Below are 20,893 nucleotides of genomic sequence, written 5' to 3' on the forward strand. Positions count from 1 at the left end.
TGATGCATAAATCCCTGTCACTACCCCATCTGTCACCACCCTACCGCAGTGCTTGTTCAGTCTCCTAGCAACAAGCTATAAATGCAGTCCTAGAATAGTTTTCAGCTAGCCTGAAGTAAATCTTACTTGATAGTTCAAAACAATAAACCAAGTGATCATTGTGGTTTGAAATGAACCAGGCTTTTCTCACATGAACAATAGCTAAGGCTGCCAGTGAGATGGCCAGAATCCAACACAGTGTATAAACCTGATAAAATCAATTAGCTTTAAAGTGCTTCATGTTGTGTTTGATTTGGCTAAAGGTTTTATTACTGTAACCCCTAAAGAGGTTAATTTGAAATGGGTGAATACTATTTTAAGTAAATAGTCAAGTATATCAATGAATTGAGGCCTCTACTATAGATGGAAGGAAAGTTGTTTTCAATTTTTCAGCTTGGCTCAGGCTTGGATCAGTTCAGTTTATTTTAAGACAAAATCAGCTTAAAAACCATGCCACATACAATATTAAGACCACTATATGATTTAAATGAAAGGAAGGAAAGAACTCAGAGGAGGGTAACATCCTGAAAATGCATCTCTGTGTGTCCTCTCCATTTTTCCTCCAGGAGAACATGGAGAACATTCTTAAGCAGCTGCACTTGGCTTGCCCTGGAGGTTGTAAAGAAACATGAGAGGAGAAGGTTCTGAATAACTGAAGGAATTATAGGTCAAAATCAGCATATGAATTGTGCCTGGGGGGAAAAAAAACACCTGGGGAACACATCCAGACATAGCACAGAAATACCAAAGACCCACCATGTTACATTTAAAAAAAATCATTCCGGTGATCCAATTTAATATTCTTTGAGTTCTTAAGGCTTTAGATAGTAGCCTGTTTAATGTTGAGAAGTCAACAAAATTACTGTGTTCATCAGTAAAAATACAGGCTGTTTTGCCATAGCCTCTGGCAATATCAACTCAGATGGTTACAATTATTTATATATACTAGATTTAAAGCCCGTTGTACGTTTAAATACAACGGGCGCTAGAAAGTGTAGATTTGAGAGTGCTGTTGGTGGCTGGGTGTTGGTGCAAGTGGTATTGTAGGTGTTTGGGCAGAGTGGATGGGAGAGGTGCAGGGAAGTGAAGATATAGTTGCTGGGAATATGCAGCAGTGTTTTGTAAAGGAGGGATTAAACTGGTGGTGTCGAAAGGTTGTGTATTGTCTGGAGGCTGGGTAGAAGCTGGAGAGACTGGGAGGCAGGTATGCAGTTGTGGGGGGGATAGAGAAAGGGGCAGGATGAGGCATTGTGCTTGTGGTGAGAAGGGGGAAGGTGTGCATAAAGGAGGGAAGTGTGGTGCGGTTGGGGAAACCCATGGCAGGAGGTATGGAGAGGTGCAAGGGTAAAGGGTAGTTGGGTTAGGAAGCATGGTTTGGGACCGGGCAGGGAAGGATTGTCAAGTGATGGGGATAGGTGGGGATCCGAACTCACCAAGGGTGCAGTCTTGAGGGAGCGCAAACCGCAGTGGAGTGGGTTGTGGCAGCAAAGCAGAAGGAGGTGTGAAGCAGGAGTGCAGGTGAGTCAATCTGCAGAAGGGGGAAAAGCAGGAGTAGTGTGACTTGTGTAGCGTGGCAGTGTATGTGTGAGTGTTCTCATGGGGTTTGGTAGGTACCGGTTAATAGGAGAGGGTTGGAGAAGGGGAGGGGAATGGGAGTGATTTGCAAGGGGTAGGGCAAACGGAAGACGTCAGGTCAGGTGGGCAGTCCCAGGAGTTAGGTGAAGATGCAGAGCGTGTTGGCGACGGTGGCCTGTCAGGCGGACAGCATAGGGTCTGTGAAAGGAGAAGGCAGAATGTAAGGATGGGTGAAAGGGAAAGATGTAAATGGGCAGGTGGGCTCGGATGTGATAGGAGGAGGTCTGTGGCACAGAGAGATGTAATCCAGGCTATATCACTGTATGCTTCGCACAAATATTAGATTTTGGAGGAAAAGGGTAATGAGATATAGCCATCTTTGTCAGTGTTGTTGAGGAGTGATGCTTCTGTGTCACTGTATGCGATGGCAACCGTAGTATGTGATCTGGAGAGATATCTGCAGACCAGAGGAAGCAGATGCCGTGTCATGGGCAGCAATGCAAGGACAGGTGTGCATGATCCAGAGGCTGTATGTTATGTGAAAGTCTCACAAATGTTGTTGTAACCGACGTAGAGAAGTAGTAGGTCAAAAGAGACCTGTAAGATGGGTCAGGCATCATGGTATAGTTGGTGAGGTGGGGGGGTTATCTTGGGGGAGGATATTGTAGCAGGTGTAGTGTGGCGTTGTATATGAAGGCCATTGTCAGGCCAGAGGTCTTGAGAGAGGCATAGAATCATAGAATGATAGAGTTGGAAGGGGCCATTCAGGACATCTAGTCCAACCCCCTGCTGTACGGCAGATCAGCACGAAGCATCCTAAAGCATCATGCAGAGTGCTGTGGTGGTCAGAATAGGAGCACAGGTGTTTGTGATGTGTAAGACAGGTGTAAGTACTCAGAGGAGTGGTGATGGTTCCCGCAAGCAGGAATACGGGTTCTGGTGGCAGCAGAGGGATCAGTGCTGGGGAGAGTAAACGGGGGGGGGGGGGGGTTGGCAATGGCTGTCGGGGCCTGTCCATCCATCAGCCTGTCTGTCCTTCCTCCCTTCCCTGCACCCTCCCTCCCCTCCTGGACTCCTCCCTTCCCCCACTCCTGTCTTTCATGTTCTCTGTCTCAGACTGTTCCTGCCTGTGGCGAGCTCAGTCTGCCCATTGCATGGGCTCTCTGTCTGTGTGTCATTGGCGCTAACACCCATCAACCCATGCATCTCGATAATACCTCACTCTGTTCCCGCCATCCAGCTGTCTTCCGATGGTGTCACTGTCTGTCTGTCCAGGGGCATCTTGGCCATCCTGTTATCTGCTCCAGTCCACCCATGTTCCTCCTTCCTTCCCTCCCTCCTTGCTCCCTTCCCCTGGACTCCTAACCCCCCACCCCACCTGTCTTGCGTGTTCTCTGTTTCGTGTGTGTCTGTTCCCACCTGTGGCCACCTCTGTCTGCCCATTCCATGGGCTCTCAGTCTGTTATGTTCCTTCTTCTTTCCCTCCGTCCTTCCTGACTCCCCCCCACACACCTCCTTCCTCTTGTTTTCTTCGCTGTCTTTGTGCCTTCTGTCACAATCGGTGTCTCTCTCTCTGTATATTCCTGCACCTCTTGGCCTGGCCACAATCTGAGCAGCCCTGCAAGCAGCCCTTCCAGGCTGCTGTCCTCCAGGCCACGTTTTCAATGTGTCTTCCGGCCTTGGCTGTTCCTCCTTGGGTATTCTGTCCTGGGGCTGTCCCACTCTCCTCTTCATGTTCCTCCTCCCTTCCCTCCCTCCTTGCTCCCTTTCCCTGAACTCCCCCCCCCCACCTGCCTTGCGTGTTCTCTGTTTCCTGTCTGTTCCCACCTGTGGCCACCTCTGTCTGGCCATTTCATGGGCTCTCAGTCTGTCTGTGATGTTCCTCCTCCTTTCCCTCCCCCCTTCCTGACTCCCCCCTCCACACACACACACACACACCTCCTTCCTCTTGTGTCCCTCGATGTCTGTGTGGCTTCTGTCTCAATCGGTGTCTCTCTCTCTGTGTATTCCTCCAGCTCCTGCCCTGTGGCCTCGGCAGTCTCAGCCCCGCCCCCAATCTGAGCAGCCCTCCAAGGAGCCCTTCCAGCCCTCTGTCTTCCAGGCCGCTGTTTCTATGTGTCCTCCATCCTTTCTTGTTTGCCTGGCTTTCTATGTGCGTTCTGTGTAATGCTGGGTGTCTCTCTCTGTCTCTGTCTATTCCTGCACCTTTTGCCCTGTGGCCTCGGTAGTCTCAGTCCCAGCCGGGATCTGAGCAGCCCTCCAAGAAGCCCTTCCAGCCCTCTGTCTTCCAGCCCGGTGTTTCTATGTGTCTTCCATCGTTCCTCCCGTGTCCCCCCTCCCCTTCTTGTTTGCTTTTCTGTAGGGAGAGCAAGCTTGTTTGTCTGTCTTCTAGGCCGCTGCTTTTGTGTGTCTGCCGGAGTTGGCTATCTCGGCAGGCAGGCAGGCTTGGCTGGCCCTTCTCCCTGACAGTCTCCTATGCAGCCCTGAGCAGGGAGCTTCATAACTGCCGGTCTGTCTGGGGGAGGGGGGAAGCTCCGTGGAGGCCGATGGGCCTGGTGTCGCCTTCTGCAGCCACGGGCTCCCGGCGTGGGTTTCGGGGGGGGGATCTACGCTCGGGTTGGGTGATTGGCATGGGGGGGGGAGCGGCAGAGATGTGTGTCCTGTGGGGGTTTCTTGCTCGCTCGGGGCTTCGGGGGTGTAGTGGAGCTTACCAGTGAGTAGAAGGGCAGCCTCTTCAAGAGAGCGTTTGATTGTGTTCCCGTGGCTTCAGAGTGGCAGCAGAAGCGAGGGGCAGTGGTGTAACGGTCGGGAGGTGCTGCGCGCCACCCGGCCGTCTCAAAATGCAGAGAGGGGCTGAAGGAGCCACTCAGGAGCCTACGGCTCCCGATTGGCCCCTCCGCTATCAGTCCAGGACCAAGGGGCCAATTGGGAGCCTGGCGGCTCCCGATTGGCCCTTCTAGAGTTTTTATCACGGACTGGCCCCGCCCTTTCTCCGCCCACACAGCCCTTAGGGCTTTATTCTTACCGCTCTGCGGAGCGGTTTAAAGATACTGGTTGTCTACCATGGCTATTGCAAACTTAAATGGACTCCGGGGAATGATAGAGGACAGGAAGGCCTGGAGGATCATTGTCCATGGGGTCGCGATGGGTCGGACACGACTTCACACCTAACAACAACAACCATGGCTATAAACTGAAATGGCAAACCACTTTAAGATTGTGAATAAGTTCAGTACTGACCCACAGCTTATTGTTGCCAGCTCTGGATTGGGAAATACATGGAGATTTTGGGAGTGAAGCTTGGGGAGACTGGGGTTTGGAGAGAAAGAGTCCTCATCAGATTATAGTGCCAAAGAATCCACCCTTTTTCTTAGTCACCTGGAGATGAATTGCAGGAGTTCTACAGGAACCACCTGTAGATTGGCAGTTCTACCACAGCTAGTAGCTATATGACTGCATTGATATACCTGTGCTCCCTAGTTGCAACATCCGGTTACAATGCACAATACTATACTATTTCTAGTGTAGTAAGTCTTTTTTCCTTAGGGAGAAATATCTACTTCTTCCACACTGAAGCTCAAAACATTTGATGCCAATTTTCTATCAAGGTTTGACATTTTGTTAGCTTAACATTTTAGACCATAATCATTCGCACTCATTCAGATATATTTTTCATTGAAATTTTGCATCCATTTAATCATAAAATTTTTGATCTGTTCTGACTCATTTTTTCATCGACACCAGGCTCGGCTACTAGTGCACTACTTGTCCTTGGACCACCTGACCACGGTGATCCATGTAACAGTCATTTCCAAATTATACTTCTGTATCTTGCTCTACACAGGCCTTCCTTTGTCTTTGACCCATAAATTAAAGCTGGCGCAAAATGCAGCTGCTAGGGTCCTCACAAGGTCATCATGGAGGGCCCATGTTTAGCCTATGCTGAGGCAACTGCTTGGTTGCCGATCAGCTTTCAGATCAGGTTCAAGGTCTTGGTACTTACCTTTAAGGCCATTCACAGCCTCGGCCACACTTACCTGAGGGACTGCTTGTCTCCTTATGCCCCTCAAAGGGCTCTTCACTCTGTGGGTAGGACTCTGCTGGTTGTCCCCAGTCCCTGGGAGGTACAGCCTGGCCTTGACCCGGGCCAGGGCCTTTTCAGTCCTGGCCCAACCTGGTGGAATCAGCCCCTGGAAGATCTAAGGGTCCTGACAGAGCTCGCAACGTTCTGCCAGGCATTTGGTTGAGGTCCAGCCTAGGAAGAACTGCTCCCTCCCTGTGCAGCCCTCTAATAGCCTGCTGGGACACAGTCTCTGAAGCTGCCCCCTGGAGGATTGGTGGCTGTTGAATTTGGGGGTTGGGTTAGGGGTATAGTGGGCTATCCTGTAGCTGTGATTTTACTACTAACTTGGTTTTGTATGAGTATAATTTTATTGTTTTATAAGAGTTTAGATTTTATGTAAACCACCACGAGCCTGTTGACTCTGAGAGTGTCAGTCTAAGAATTTAAATATAAATAAAATAAAATCAATCAATCAAAAGGAGTATTTGAGTAAAAAGTAGAGCCAATCCATTAATATGTTTACTGTGCAAAAGTAGTCTTTAGAAGGCAATACTTTGGATCTCTTTGAAAGTAAGCAAGCAAGAAAGAAAAGAAATATTAAAGTTCGATGGATGGTTGGAGTCTGGGCCTGGCATGCAAGCAACCCCATTCCTTTAACATGATTCTTAGGATCCTGCTGGTTTGAGTTTTTTTTTAACTTCCAGTGCTCAAAGCTGCTGGGAGGAGATTCCAGGTGGAGGGGACCATGCACCCCCCACCCCTCTACAAGACCTGGAAACCAGGATCTTTTCACTTGATGCTGAGGACCAGACAAAACCTGACCAGCTATTCTGCCAGGATGCCCCACCTCTACTGCCAGTCTTCTATGATCATTATCCAGGGATCCCTGTCACCAGATAGTTCAGTTGTTTTCAAAAGACCCTAATTGTTGGAATGGAAATAGCATATTATTTGGAGCATGCCTACCTTGAAGGACTTGTTTTAGCATACTGCAGCATCCTGGTGATATGCTTAGCAGGGACATCTGTTGGAAGCATAAACAGGAGCTGCAGAAGAGCCATTTGATGGGAATACTCATTTCCTCTTGTGGAAGGGAAAAGAAGCTGAGCTTTTGTTCTTAGTCACATTGCATTGTATTGCAGTCTCATGGTCTCCTCATTTGTGTGTGGATGCTCACCTTTTGTGAAAGCATGTGAGAATTGTTTCTGTGTAACATGCTTAAGCTTTTTATTAGTCCCGATCTAGCAAGAGGTCAGATCAGAGAACATGATATATTGATGCATATATGAGCAGGTAATTTTTTTTCTTTTAAGCCTATTTTATGTTCCTCTGTATCATTGAAGCTGCACTTCAAAGATTGAAGGTTATACTGTACTCTCTCAAAGTGTGCAAAGAGTGCAACCTATGCAGTGGGGTAATAGGGCAGTCCTCTCTTTATGTTTTGTTCCTTCAACCACAACACATGGTAGCCCAGAGGAAACAACAACATTCTTTATTTCGTAAAATATTTGTATCTGCTTTATAAATATTTAGACACAGGTATAAGAACCCAAATACACAAGAAGTAACATAAGCATGCAGTTTACAAAGAAGTGTCATTTATTTATGTGTGTGGGAGGGAGTGTTATCAGCACACATAACTGGATTAAAAGATATAAATGCTTTCTCTGAGCTATATTGCCAGATTTAGGGAAAAGAGAATGTGACTGAGCAAAAAAGATCTCGTTTTTATAGGTGATGTTTCCTTCTGTGAAACCAAAGCAAAGCTGTGCAGCTCCTCCTTGCTTCCCTGCTAAAGAGTCCATTCTGGTGTTCAGTGCAGAACTCTTTCTTTTCCCCTTAACTTTCTGAAGAATCTTCATGCAAGACTCATTGGGATATATCCAATTTCATATTCTAATTATATGGGTAGCTGAATTCTCCTTGTTCAGATTTTTCATATAGTACTTAATTCTCTAACATGGATAAACTATCTTTGAAACTCAGGATATGTTGTGTCTCTCCAAATGTTTCTCGGATTGTCCAGTGAAAAAGCTATGGGCACGTTTGTGATGGCTTGAACCACAAGGCCCTATTTAAGAAATGTTTTTCTTATGCTTCAGGTTGGTACTAGAGGATGAGGGAATGGATATCTCCTTTAATGAGGCTATGCTGGACTCCAGCAGTACAGAGATGAGACTTGGTAAGACAGCCTTTAATTATCTTTTTGGTCCTCTCTCTTTTCTTAAGCATTTAATTATTCATTGAGAAGCATGTCTTGGGCTGCTACGATATTATTGCAGAAGGAAAAGTGTTAACTTTTCTTTATTTAGAAAACACCATGATTTTCTTGACAAATGATCATCACTTTCTCCAGACCTTTGCTGTTACCAGGCTGTGAATATACTGAGCTCATGTGATAATTACCTACTCTGCATTTACTTGCTAATTTTGTATGCAGCCTGCATGGGGTTGGCTTCCAGATCAAGATGTACCAGTCAAAACAAAGCAGTTCAAATTTCTCCCTAAAATATACTACTTAGAAAATAAGCCATTTCCCTGTTAGACCCTATTCTTAAACCCAGTTACGCCACATCTAACTGAATTCTTGGATAAGCTTACATAGTATCTACCCTGGTTTCTAGATAGACATGCCAGTATTCCAAGAAAAGGCAAGTACGTTTGCCATCAGGAGTATCTATGTCTTTGTGTTAAAGAGCTCAAAAATGATCAGCAAATAGCTGAATATCCAGTGGATCCTAGTTTTCTAAATTACCCAGCACCCAGAAGTGACCTCTTCTTTTGAGAAGGGAGGTTTTTTGTTTTTTTCCCTGCAAACAAATCTCCTTTGGGGTAATGCATCAGTTGAGAAGTGAAAGAGTATTCCTGAGCTGACTTTGTTAGTGTTGCAGTCTATCTCTTATTATGAGTGTGCTGAGTGTGTTTAAGAATGTGCTGTGTGTTTATAGGTCTAGTTCTTAAATTCTAAGCTGTCAGTATACATAGGACTGGCGTTGGCAAAGTTCATTTCAGCAAGACGCAAGTGCACAGTTATGTGGGTACCCATTCACTGATTCTTCCACCAGAAAGCCAAATGGAAGTGGGAGTATATAAATCAGGAAGCTATTGCAATCAGACAAACTTTCCCTGGGAATGTTCAGCTGGTGTCATCAGTGTCAATGGGACAAAAATCTGCCCTCTTCTCTCATACTTGTGTTTAAAATCCCTTTTAGTTTGTTCTAGCTGAAGTTTTTATTTTGTTTTATTGTACCGCTTGCTAGTTTTATTTTGTTTGGTTTTAGTTTTGTTTATTTAAAACAGAGTTTTTAATCTTCTCACATTTAGAACCTCCCAATTCTCTAGATCTTAATGGCTCCCATCCCAGAAGAATAAAGCTCACAGCTCCAAATATCAATCTCTCACTGGACCAGAGTGAAGGATCTATCCTTTCTGATGATAACTTGGACACCCCAGATGAAATTGATATCAATGTAGATGATCTTGACACACCAGATGAAGCAGACTCTTTTGAATATGCTGCACATGGTAATGGGGAAGGTAAAAGAATACATGAAGTAATAAAGTATGTTTCCCACATCATTTTGTGTTGGAAAATGTGATTATCAGTTGATCAGTTCTTTCTTCAGCCTCATTCATTGATTCACTCAGAATATTTTTAAGCAGCCTCTTCAGATAAAATAATATATGACAACATAAAACAGAAAGCCATTAAAATAACCTATTGTACATAAACAGCTTAAAAACTATCCATAAAACTGACTATATTCAAAGTCATCCTCATGCAGGGGGCATTAAAGTAACTGAACTTGGATGTGTTCAGAGCATGGATCTTGTAGCCAGATCATGTTTTTCAAAGAGTGGTCATTACATGCCTTGGAGGAGACTTGAGCCTGCAACTATAGGTAGCATCTCCAGTAACATCTCTAGGCTACACACCTGCTCCTTTATGGAGATGAAACTGTTTTAGGATAGGCTGGCTCTGCAATCCACGAGCAACTTCTTAGCTGACCAGCAGCACCCCAGTTTTGTCTAGATTCAGCTTTAGTTTATTGCCCCTCACCATTCCATTACTTTTGTCTGGCACCTATACAGGAATTCTGCTAGCTTAGACCTTAAGCTAGATGGCAGAGCTAGATGGCAACCACATATTGGTAATACTTCACTCCAAATTCCCAGCCATTTTGTGTAGATAAGTAGCATATAGTAACAGCATCATGGAACTAAAGACAGAAATAGTGTAATGTAGAATACAGCAAAGCTTTGACTGAACTAAAGATGATGATGTTAAGTTTGATTGTTTACTTATACCACAGTTTTCAGCTTTGAGTGCCTTCCATTATGGCTCACAATAGTTTATATTCAACACAATAGTTAAAACTCAGCATAAATGTTGAGGATACATACATATGGATACATGGATAGCAGTCTGGCCTCTGGCAGCTGATGACAGATCAAGCAAAAGGAGCATCAGGGCTCGCAGTTAAGGAAGCCAGCCTACAGAAGCAACCTTTTGCTGCTGCGAACAGTGGCAATGGGTGACATAGTCATAAGAACATAAGAGAAGCCATGTTGGATCAGGCCAATGGCCCATTCAGTCCAACAATCTGTGTCACCCAATGGCCAAAACACAGATGCCATCAGGAAATCTACCAGCAAGGCCCAAACTCCAGAAGCCCACCCACTGTCCCCCCAACCACCCCCAACCACCAAGAATACAGAACCTCACTACCCTAGATACAGTGTTCCTTGTGGCTAATAGCAACTGATGGACCTCTGTTCCATAGGCTTATTCAAGCCCCTCTTGAAGCTATCTTTGCTTGTAGTTGCCACCACGTCCAGTTTCTAAGCTTTTTCTCTAGAATGAATGCTTCTCCCTTTGGATCAAATGCTTCTCCCTTAGGAGTTTTGATCTGGAAGTCTGCAGTGTGCAGACTGGTAGTAAAATAATGAATCTTTTCTCTAGACAGAGAGTCAGAATAAATTTCCATTCTTTCTTTGTGTTTTGGCTTTGTTCTTTAAAGCAGTGGTCCGCAACCTTTTTTAGGCTGCGGACTGGTGGGGGAGGAGGGCGATCTGGCCGCTGTGCATGTGTGGCAGTCCATACACAAACGTGCACGCCCAGCAGGTCCATACATGCGTGTTTGTGCCATGCGCGGCGGCAAATGCGCATGCACACGTGCGTGCAAGTGCCGCACATGCACATTTGTGGCTGCACATGGCACAAATGCGCATGCATAAACCTGCCGCGCATAAACGTTTGCACCGGCGGCCGCGCTTTCCTCTCCCCCCCCCCCGCAAAAAGAAGCTTGCTGGGCCACAAGCAAATCGGCCGCTTTGGCGGCCGATTTGCTTGCAGCCTGGGAAGTTTCTCACTGCAAGGGGAGGGCGGGGAGAGGAGCCTTCGCGGCCCGGCGGTTGGGGACCACTGCTTTAAAGCACGAATAGGTTGGTGTTCCTATTAGCAAGACTTTGGGGGGGGGGAGGGTAGAAGGGTGAAATCTTCCTCTTGTGTAATGGCCCCGACCTAATTGGGGCTCTGTGTGGCTGCAGTTTATCTTTTCAGGATGAATGTAAATATGTGGTCTCCATCTTATTGAGGCTGACCCTGACCCTTCTAATTTTGACAGATATCTAGCATGGGGGCTATGCACAGGACTGTTTTGGAACAGATACATTTGGGCCGGCTGACACTAACCCAGTCAAACTAATTCAGTCAGATATTTATATAAATGCCCATAACTGCAATATTGACTTCAAATAGGACCACCAGACTTGCTCAAGGCAGATTTCACTGCTCTTTTTTTCTATGAAAACCAGATAGCAGGGGAATAGTTTTATATCATTTTGAACTGTTTCCTTGGTAATATTTATCTTTTCTTTGGGGTTTTTCCTGTTACTCTCTGCCATGGTTTACATTATTCCAGCAAATACCAGTGTTTCCATGTTTGAAACCAAATGTGTTTAAGTGTTTTATTGGATTATAGCCCACATTTTGTGTATTTAGTGTTTTTGATTGAGCTGACCAGATTTTAACATTGGTAAAGCGGGACACCATTGACCGGGGGAGGGGGGGTCCTGATTAAAAATTTGGTCTATATGAAGCCACAAAATTTTCCATAGAACGCAAAAATAGTATTGTAATATATATATTTTTACTTGAAACATAAGTACAATTTGCCAGGTGCCCCCAGATGTCCCTCCAAAAGGCAATATGAAAGGCAGTGAATTGTCTACTCTCTCTTTAGTGGCTATGATAAGACAGCTTAACTTGATATAAGTAGCAAATGAATAGTAGTTGTAAGTTATAATCAGGCTACAGTCCTATAGTCAGGCTACAGTTTTCTGGGAGTAAGCCCCATTGAATAAAATTAGCCTTATTAATGAGTAAACCTGTTTAGGATTTCTGTCCTAAATTTTAAAACAGTCATTCAAAATTAACTCAGTTAATATTTTTAGACTATTTGAAAGACAAGTACTCCAAGTGAAGAAAAATTGGTATATTGCAGCAGAAAAAAGTTCCCAGCTATAATATTTCAAATGCAACTTAACAAGATTTCCATATTCATTACCTAAGTGTAAGAATTACTTGATATGATATAAAAATAACCATGCTAGCTCCAATCAAAAGTTTTTCTGACTCAGCATTCTGTCTATTTACTTTGACCAAACAGCTGTCATCGAGAAGCCTACAAGCCAGGTGTGTGCAAAAGCAGCTGTGATAAAAACTGATACAAAGCAATCTACATTTTTAATTAGTGTGGACTATATATGCTGAACTTTCCAATGCGCTTTTACTTAATTGACTTTTTAAAAAGGGAGTCTTATTGTAATACTTATGTTAGAATTATATTAAAAGAAGCTTCACATTGCCTTGCAGGGGGATATTGACCACCTAATGAGGACACTGACAACCATAATTTTGGCATAAAATATTTGGCCACAGCCTTTATTCAACATTGAGCGTGGCAAGCATGGGAAGAGAATCATGCCATCTTGTGGTTACCCTACCACAAGGAAGCCCACCACAGCCTGCCCCTCAACGGGTTGCCTTGGCTATCCAGCCCCAAAACCCGGACATAATGGCAGGCTGAAACAGGGGGGGAGGCACCATGGAGTGACCCCTCTGGGCACCAGCCTCTGTTGGGTTCTCCTGCCCCCCGGAAATGCTAGCCTTCAATCAGGCTCTACATCCACACAGCCCTTTAAAGGGCCCCCCAAATCTAGGGGAGGACAGCGCGCAAGCTTGGCCTCCCCAAAATTGATCCTTCCCATGCTCCACTTCCGCAGGCTGTGACAATTAATCAATAATATAACCCAACATCTAACAAAAAGTCAAACAATTCATAAACAGGGAGGGAGGGTGGGTTTTGCGTCTTCGGGCGTCTTGAAGGGGGGAAAGAGGCCAAAGAACATCAGGCCATCCGTTTAACTGACGCCCAGTTCAGCCACACCCCCTGTTGCCATGCCAACACACATACTGCTCAGAGAATGCCAGGGCTGGGCAATCTCTCCAACCAGCCAGGTCCCTGTCGGTGTTCCTCCCCCGCAGCAGCAATGGCCCCCTTAGATAAGTCTTGGGGGCTTTTTGCCTTGCAGGGGGATATTGACCACCTAATGAGGACACTGACAACCATAATTTTGGCATAAAATATTTGGCCACAGCCTTTATTCAACATTGAGCGTGGCAAGCATGGGAAGAGAATCATGCCATCTTGTGGTTACCCTACCACAAGGAAGCCCACCACAGCCTGCCCCTCAACGGGTTGCCTTGGCTATCCAGCCCCAAAACCCGGACATAATGGCAGGCTGAAACAGGGGGGGAGGCACCATGGAGTGACCCCTCTGGGCACCAGCCTCTGTTGGGTTCTCCTGCCCCCCGGAAATGCTAGCCTTCAATCAGGCTCTACATCCACACAGCCCTTTAAAGGGCCCCCCAAATCTAGGGGAGGACAGCGCGCAAGCTTGGCCTCCCCAAAATTGATCCTTCCCATGCTCCACTTCCGCCACTGAGCCCGAATAGGTATATACCTCTTCGAGCTCCCGCCACCGCTCAATTTTGCAGCCAATTCAAAATAACATGTTGGATCCCATGGAACCAGATGTCCATGCCCCACTCCAACAAGTGCATCCCAAGTGCACCCCATCACTCTTATAAAGGGCCCAGAACTGCAAATGCCATACCATGGGGCCCCCAATGAGTAATACACATCCCAATACAGCTAGATACCCAGGCTTTAGCTCCACCTGAGATCACAGAACTCTGGGCGACATGTGAAAGGGTCACTCGCCACCAGGGACCATTCCTTGGTGATTGTCCACTGTGCCCAGTGGGGCTTCTTGTGAGACATAGCTTTTAGCAACATGGCATCCTAGCCACTCAGCCCAGACCATAACTGTCCCTTGAGGTTACCAGGGCCCAACCCCATTGCCCCTGCCAATGCTGGCAAAGTGTCATATGGCAATTACAATGTTTCCTGGTGCTCAGCTCAACGTTCACAACTATAGCTAAGCCAACGTCCCATGATGGTCAGCCAATGCTTTGAGGAATACGGACTCCCACTGTCACGCTTGAACAGGAAGTCTGCCATCACAGCAATGTCCAGGAAGGCAGCTGCATCCAAACAATGTCCGAGCCAGGTGATGCCTTCAGACCCCCAAGTGGATCACTTCCAGGTCTTATAGCATGCCATTCCATCTGCCGCATGGTGCCATTCTCTGTAACCAGTATCAGGCACCCCCGTTGACTGCCGCTCTGAAGGAAACCAAAAGGTTGTTACTGGAAAAGAGTTACATGAGCACCCTTGCACACTGATTGACACTGGCCACGGTCCCATGCTCGCCCTGGGCCAGCCGCTCTCAGCCAATACCCCGCTCTGCATACTGCATACCCTGCAGGAGCCCTAGAGATGTTTCCCCTGAGCACCAAGTACCAGAACCCTATTGGGTTCTAGGCCCTACAGGTTGTGATCTGTGGGAAAACATTGTACTGCATGCCCTGGCAAAGCCCTTAGTACTGTGCCACCCAACCTGGGCAGACCTCCCTTGGCCAATGCCCTGCTCTGCATCTACTGCATACCTTGCCAAAGCCCTGGACATGTTCCCCTTGAGCACTGAAGCCCATCCCACCTTTGGTTCCCTAAGTCCTACAGGTTGCAGTCCGTGGTGACATTGTGAACCACCACTAATGTACATACACCTTCTGATCCACGGATGTCATACCGGGGTAACCCCATATGCCAGCATATTGAGACCTGACTGGATCTGCTAGTAGCCCAGCCATGAAACATCCTCCTGAACCTGCAATATGCTTAGTCTCCAATGCACAGGCAGATGGGGCCCATGCCACTTTCCCAGGTTGGAGTCTATGCAGTCCCAAGACAGCTCCCTGAACTCATGCTGGCCATGTGACACTTCCCCCTAAACCACTTGTTTGTCCCAGCCCCAGACATAATTTAAGCAACCTCCCTGAAGGACAAAATTGGTCTCTCTAGTCAAAAGAGGCCCCATCACTCCTATAACTGGAATCCGAGCAACCCCAGGCCCCCACGCTATGTGGGGAGTGGGTGAGGACAGGTGACAGGTTTGCAGCCACGTCCTCCAACAAGGCTGGCCTCGTCAGACAGTATCTCATATATCTGCAGACCTGGGCTGCAACGCAAAGCTCAGATGATCAATGAGGCCATCCAAACAGATCGGATGCATAGAAGTGAAGAGGTATGAGGGATTGATCTGCAGAACTTAATATGTAGTCTGCCCCTGCTCCCTCCAGCTAGAAACAGCATTGGCATCACGTGATGGGGAGCCAAATAACGCTGGCATAAATATGAAGCTAGGGAATTCCTGAATGGGATGAAGAGGTACCTGCATCAGAGTGATCTACCAGTTGTTGACAGACCTGCAGTCTATCATAACTGAGACTATATAACCAGATGAATGCTCCCTTAGAGCATTGTACCTTACTATGTGGGTGCCTTAACTTCATTTCCTTGGCCAAAGATCTCCACCGGCTTCTAGGGTGCAGCACCTTGCATACCTTGTGTGGTCCTAAGCAGCCACTTCCTGTGCCAAGCACATTCCAGCTCAAGCCCTGGGAAGCTCTTGGCATTGCTCGCCCATCCACACCAACAGCACTTCCATACTGGACCTGTAATGAGACACACACCCCTCCAAGCCAGGCTGGCCCATTAACTTCAAATAACCTGGGATTGGCCGCCCTGCAAAACAAGACCAGGTGATGACTCTGACACCATTTGCAGAAGGCGTGGCTTGCCTGAAGCCAACAGGTGATGTCCGGCCACTGCTGCAGGTTGACCCGGCCACCAGGGAGCCACCTCCCCTTTTGCAATGATATTCTCCCCTGGAGTAGCCTTTGGGTTGGTGCCCCCTGTAAACTGGCCCTTGTAGGGCCCATCATGCATCACAATGCCACTGGCTGAGGCCCACCAGTGGCATCCAACGATGCCCCAAGACCCAGAGTACATGGCACCCCCGTTCCCCCAATACTGGCACCCACTGCCTGTCTGATGGGCATGTATTGCCTGGCGAAGACAACGGTGTAGCCCTGGCCAGTGGCCACCAGACACCAGTGGCCAGCTGAGGGCCACTGGGTGCTCCATTCCCCACCCATGGGGTGGGTGCCTTCCTACCCACCTGAGCCAGGGACCAGCAGCCAGGCCAGTGGACAGTGCTCACCATCTGCTGTCGAAGATGCCATTGTTCCCCATGGCTGCAAGCCCCCTCAGATTTCCCTGGAGACCTTCCGAGCTGGTGCACAGCAGCCTGCCTCAGCATGAGGCAAGGGGTTGGACTGGATGACCCCCAGAGTTCCCTGCCAACTCTGTGCTCCTGCAAACCAAGACCGTTGCCTGAAGCAGGGGGCTGGACTAGACTACCCTGAGAGGTACTTGCCAACTCCTCGCTCATACAAACCAAGACTGCTGTCAGAAGCATGGGGTTGGACTAGATGACCTTGAAAGGTACCTGCAGCTCTTTGCTCATACAAACCGAGACTGCTACAGAAGCAGGGGGTTAGACTAAATGACCCTGGAGGTCCCTGCCAACTCTGCTTATGCGAACAGTGCCCATGGCGTACAGCATGGGGTTGGACTACATGACCCAATGAGGTCTCTGCCAGCTATGTGCCCTTGCAAAAACTGTAGTTGGTTGTAGCTCCACTGTTGGATCCCAACCTTCCCCCCTTTTTTTGGGAAGAGGGCTGATCCCCACAAAAAGGCATTTTTGTAACCACTGGCTTGTCACGTCTTTTCTTCAAGTGGGCTCCACCTTAAGCCTCGCAGCAGTGCTCAAAGTATTGGCACATGCTCATATTGAATTCCCAACAGGTGCCCCGCCCATCATTCCTATACATGGGCTTACATCTGTCTTGTTCTGACCTCCTGACATATGGGCCCACTTTCATGTTCTAGGTGTCATGGTCCTTTAAGTCCCACCTTGTCTAGATGTTGTTTGAAGATCACTTGCGAGCCTAATCATTATGCACCATGGCCTCTGCATCCCCAAAAAGTGCTTTGGCCTCCAAAACATTTGTTAAATGATTCTCCAAGTGCCAACTCCCTTCTGGGAGAGCATCAGCCACAAAGCGTAGAAAATCTGTTTACCCCCTTAACCAGTTAGTGAAGGAGTGATTGTTATATCCCACTGTAAAGTTGTTTTTGTTTTTAAATCCCCTTTGAACCCTATTTTTGGAACATCTCGTCTGGTCACAACCTGTTAAATATGTCAATATAATACCCATCATGGGCCCTCTTGATTTCCTAGTAAGGTGAGTACCAGGTGGGTTTTCACCAGATGCATAACCCAAAGGGGATTTCGTGGACTAACCCATCCCCGCCTTATCTTTATAATAAATATGCAAAGAATGCAGCTGATTCATCATCCAGATCAGATACCCAGAACCAAAGAATCCTGACGCCAATAGGTCCCATCCTGTTGGCCTTCAGAGAAGAGAACTCACCCGAGGTACCGGCAGCCTGCCAGGCCCTGGAGTACTTTCCTCCATACATTATACTCTTATGCCCAGTTGTCTCTTGTTGCTCTGTTCCTCCCTGTTGAACATTCCTGGAGGAGCTAGGAATACTAACCGCACCTACACTGGCCTGTCCCTGATGTGCTGCTATAGCAATTGCTATAGGGTCAATGCCCATGTGTATGGTCTGCATACCATGATGTGGAGCTGGCCAACCCTGTCCATACCACCCAGACATCGTAGGGCCAGGTTGCTGCCAGCTTCACCCAGGCATTGCCTCCTGGCCGTATGACCAGGGTGATCTTGCAGATGTGCAGCAGCAGAAGTCCTGCTCCCCATCCATGTCTGCAGTCCTACAGCATAACCTCAAGCTTGATAGTCAGCCAAGTGTTGGCCCAGAGGCCCAGCAGACAAATCCTGATGGCCCCCTGGCCACAAAGGGGGTTGTTGGTATCCTGGACCCCATGGAGCCACAGGTGAGCAAGATGAGAAACTGCCAATTCCACAGTGGTTAGACACACGTGAACCTAAACCACCTCTGACGGGCTTGGTTGTGCAAATCCTCTCAGAGGAAAACCATGGATGTTCCCTTCCCCATGGCTGGTGGTCCAGATGATCCCTGCCACCAAGATGGGCCCACAACAACCTGCCCCAGTCCTGCACCAATTGTACAACTGCAGCCAGGATCTACCGCACCCCCAAATGATGGGCCCGCATGTTGCAGAGTAAAAACACCCCCTGCATAATTGTTGGAAGGGGATGGGGGCGGAAGCCTCACCTCTCCCACCTAGACCCCCCCTTCCTCTATCAAGGTGGAGGATCCCACTGCCACACATCTTAATGCCCCCAGCATCCCATGAATTGCAGAGGAACCTGCTGCCGCTGCATCATGAAATGTGCCTGTCACATCACTTGCTCCCAAGGCCCTGGAACCAGCAGCTGCCACCAGCACAGCACAGTTCATGGGCAGTTGGGGCTTCCCCCCACTGGCATCCTTTTTCGGCGCCATGGGCACTTGTTCCTCTCTCCCTCTCCTTCCTTTTCTGAAGGGGCAAATGCTCCTGCCCAAACGGCCTGTGAGAGGCTTAGTTGTTTGTTAGTTTAAAAAACAAATAAACAAACAATGCCCCGCAGCATGTCTAGCATCCGTTTTCCCTCAAAAAGTAAAATGAAATAAAATTGCTGGGCTTCCCTGACATCGCGAGGCGGTTGGGCCAGGAAAAAGGCTCCTTCCACCAAGCGATGCGTCTTCGGGCGTCTTGAAGGGGGGAAAGAGGCCAAAGAACATCAGGCCATCCGTTTAACTGACGCCCAGTTCAGCCACACCCCCTGTTGCCATGCCAACACACATACTGCTCAGAGAATGCCAGGGCTGGGCAATCTCTCCAACCAGCCAGGTCCCTGTCGGTGTTCCTCCCCCGCAGCAGCAATGGCCCCCTTAGATAAGTCTTGGGGGCTTTTTCTAAATGTTGATAACATCATGTATGCATTTTATATGAACTTTATAGTGTCTCACTAAAGCTATCAAAATGCCATCTAAATAAAATCATCTATTCTAGACTCCATTTTAAAACACTGTGATTTTAAACAGTAAGTCCCCATGTGAACATGTGACTGAGTTTGGGCACTTCTGACTCAATTTGTGTCAGGCATAATGTGTATTTTAGCCTTTACTTAAACCACAAATTGGCAACATTACCACAGGGATCAGTGTCTTGTATTCCAAACAGCAAATAGAAGATGGTTTCCCCCACATTCCTGCCCCTTCCTCTACTCCTTTTTTTCTAGGCAAGATTGTATGTAAGGAAAACAAAGTAAAATGCCATTTCACCTCTTTCCCCCTCCTCACTTCATCCCTATGACTGGTGCAGCTGTCCTCCATGCTCGTTCTGTGTTTCAGAAATGATATTTATGACGGTGAACAGAAACTACAAGGAGGGAGGGAGACGAATGCTGGGAAATTTCAGACACGTCTCCCTGGTACTTTGTAGCCTACAAACCACTATTTCCTCATTTATTTTGTGTGTCAGCATGTTAGACCAATACAGTAAGAACAAGTACATAGCCAAATGGGATTCAATAAGGATAGCTCCACTTATCTGCCATATGTCTCACCACTTTCAATACAGGCTTAGGAATTCATATCAGCTGATTAAATTCAGTCACAAGTCAGAGCCATCACATGCATGCAGGTGCCAATTTTTAAAAATATTTCTGTTTCAGCAACAGAGTCATTATCTGAATTTGTCTTATAATAATTCCCTCCCGTTAAGTTTTAGTGATTTATTTCTTTTGTTTTCTCCAATTTAATAGTGCCATAAAGAGTTCCTGTGGATAGGTGATACACATTCCTCAGACACACGACCCTCCATACATGGAGAATATGTGTGGGAACAAGGGTTCTGACTTCACCCTCTGCCTCTGTGAAACACTGTCTCAGGAGCACAGGACCTCCGTGCAAAAGAAGAGTCCATGCATATGCTCCCTTCCCATAATCAGTAGGGTTTAAGTAAACCCCGTCATGGGATTGAACATATATATGGATGTATCCTCTGTGCATGGGTGCTATGGTCATGAACCAGTGATCACACAGAGATGGAGGGCAGTGCAGTCATGCCCATCTCCTCTCTCTCTGCATTCAGACAGTGTACAAAGGGTCATTATTTGGTTTTGGTTTCTTTTAAATCAAAAGAAGTGTTGTGTATTACTGTCTGGTTGCAGTTCAGTTGTTACACTGAACCCATTTCCATCAAAACTTCTTTTTCTCACACTGTAGCACATACTATCCTTATCCATTGTTCCTCTTAAATATTTGTGAAACAGCCTGGGGGGTGGAATGTGTCCGGGATGTCCAAGTTGGAATAGGGCCAATCAGGGTGCGGCCAGCAAAGTTTAGGAACGGGTTTTGAAGCTAGTAATAATATATTTCATATACAAAAATGATAGGTCCTTACTTGCAGTAACAGAAAGACGGGTTTGATATAAGCGATGTGGGGAGAATATGCACAATGTTATTAGAATACATTTACACATATCTCCCAAGATTCAAAAACATTTACATACTGTACAAAATAGAAACAGAGTGCCAAACTGGTGATTGCAAAAAAGTGATAAGAACACACTGTCAGCTACACACTGTCAGCTAAGGGTTTATGTTGACATGCAAAGCATACATTCCTTGCAGTTCAACAGCTGCTCTGACCAGCTGTCTAGAGACTTCCTCCATCACC

The 20,893-nt window shown here is 47.1% G+C and overlaps 1 protein-coding gene and 2 long non-coding RNA genes across 19 annotated transcripts in view; 1 reads left to right on the forward strand and 2 right to left on the reverse strand.

The window, feature by feature from the left end:
* The window catches only part of PRUNE2 (prune homolog 2 with BCH domain), a 157,024-nt gene that overhangs the window by 111,171 nt on the left and 24,960 nt on the right, over nucleotides 1-20,893 (forward strand). For 11 of the 17 annotated variants that reach the window (XR_013232542.1, XM_077344742.1, XM_077344755.1 and 8 more), the window contains 2 exons: nucleotides 7,780-7,859; nucleotides 9,002-9,214. Coding sequence is in view for 16 of the 17 variants with exons in the window: in XM_077344742.1 (XP_077200857.1) it covers nucleotides 7,780-7,859; nucleotides 9,002-9,214 (293 nt within the window). In the remaining variant the exon portion in view is untranslated. The remainder of the gene's footprint in view (nucleotides 1-7,779; nucleotides 7,860-9,001; nucleotides 9,215-20,893) is intronic. The other 6 variants (XM_077344743.1, XM_077344745.1, XM_077344744.1 and 3 more) reach the window with 3 other exon arrangements.
* LOC143841062 (uncharacterized) lies at nucleotides 171-3,848 on the reverse strand. The gene is made up of 3 exons (XR_013232543.1): nucleotides 3,553-3,848; nucleotides 1,473-1,567; nucleotides 171-648 (listed from the first exon to the last, which is right to left on the reverse strand). It is a non-coding gene; the product is annotated as an uncharacterized LOC143841062 (long non-coding RNA).
* LOC143841063 (uncharacterized) lies at nucleotides 12,595-19,121 on the reverse strand. Its single transcript, XR_013232544.1, has 2 exons — nucleotides 17,652-19,121; nucleotides 12,595-14,429 (listed from the first exon to the last, which is right to left on the reverse strand). It is a non-coding gene; the product is annotated as an uncharacterized LOC143841063 (long non-coding RNA).

Source organism: Paroedura picta, chromosome 7 (assembly GCF_049243985.1).
Source record: "Paroedura picta isolate Pp20150507F chromosome 7, Ppicta_v3.0, whole genome shotgun sequence".
Lineage (NCBI taxonomy): Eukaryota > Metazoa > Chordata > Lepidosauria > Squamata > Gekkonidae > Paroedura > Paroedura picta.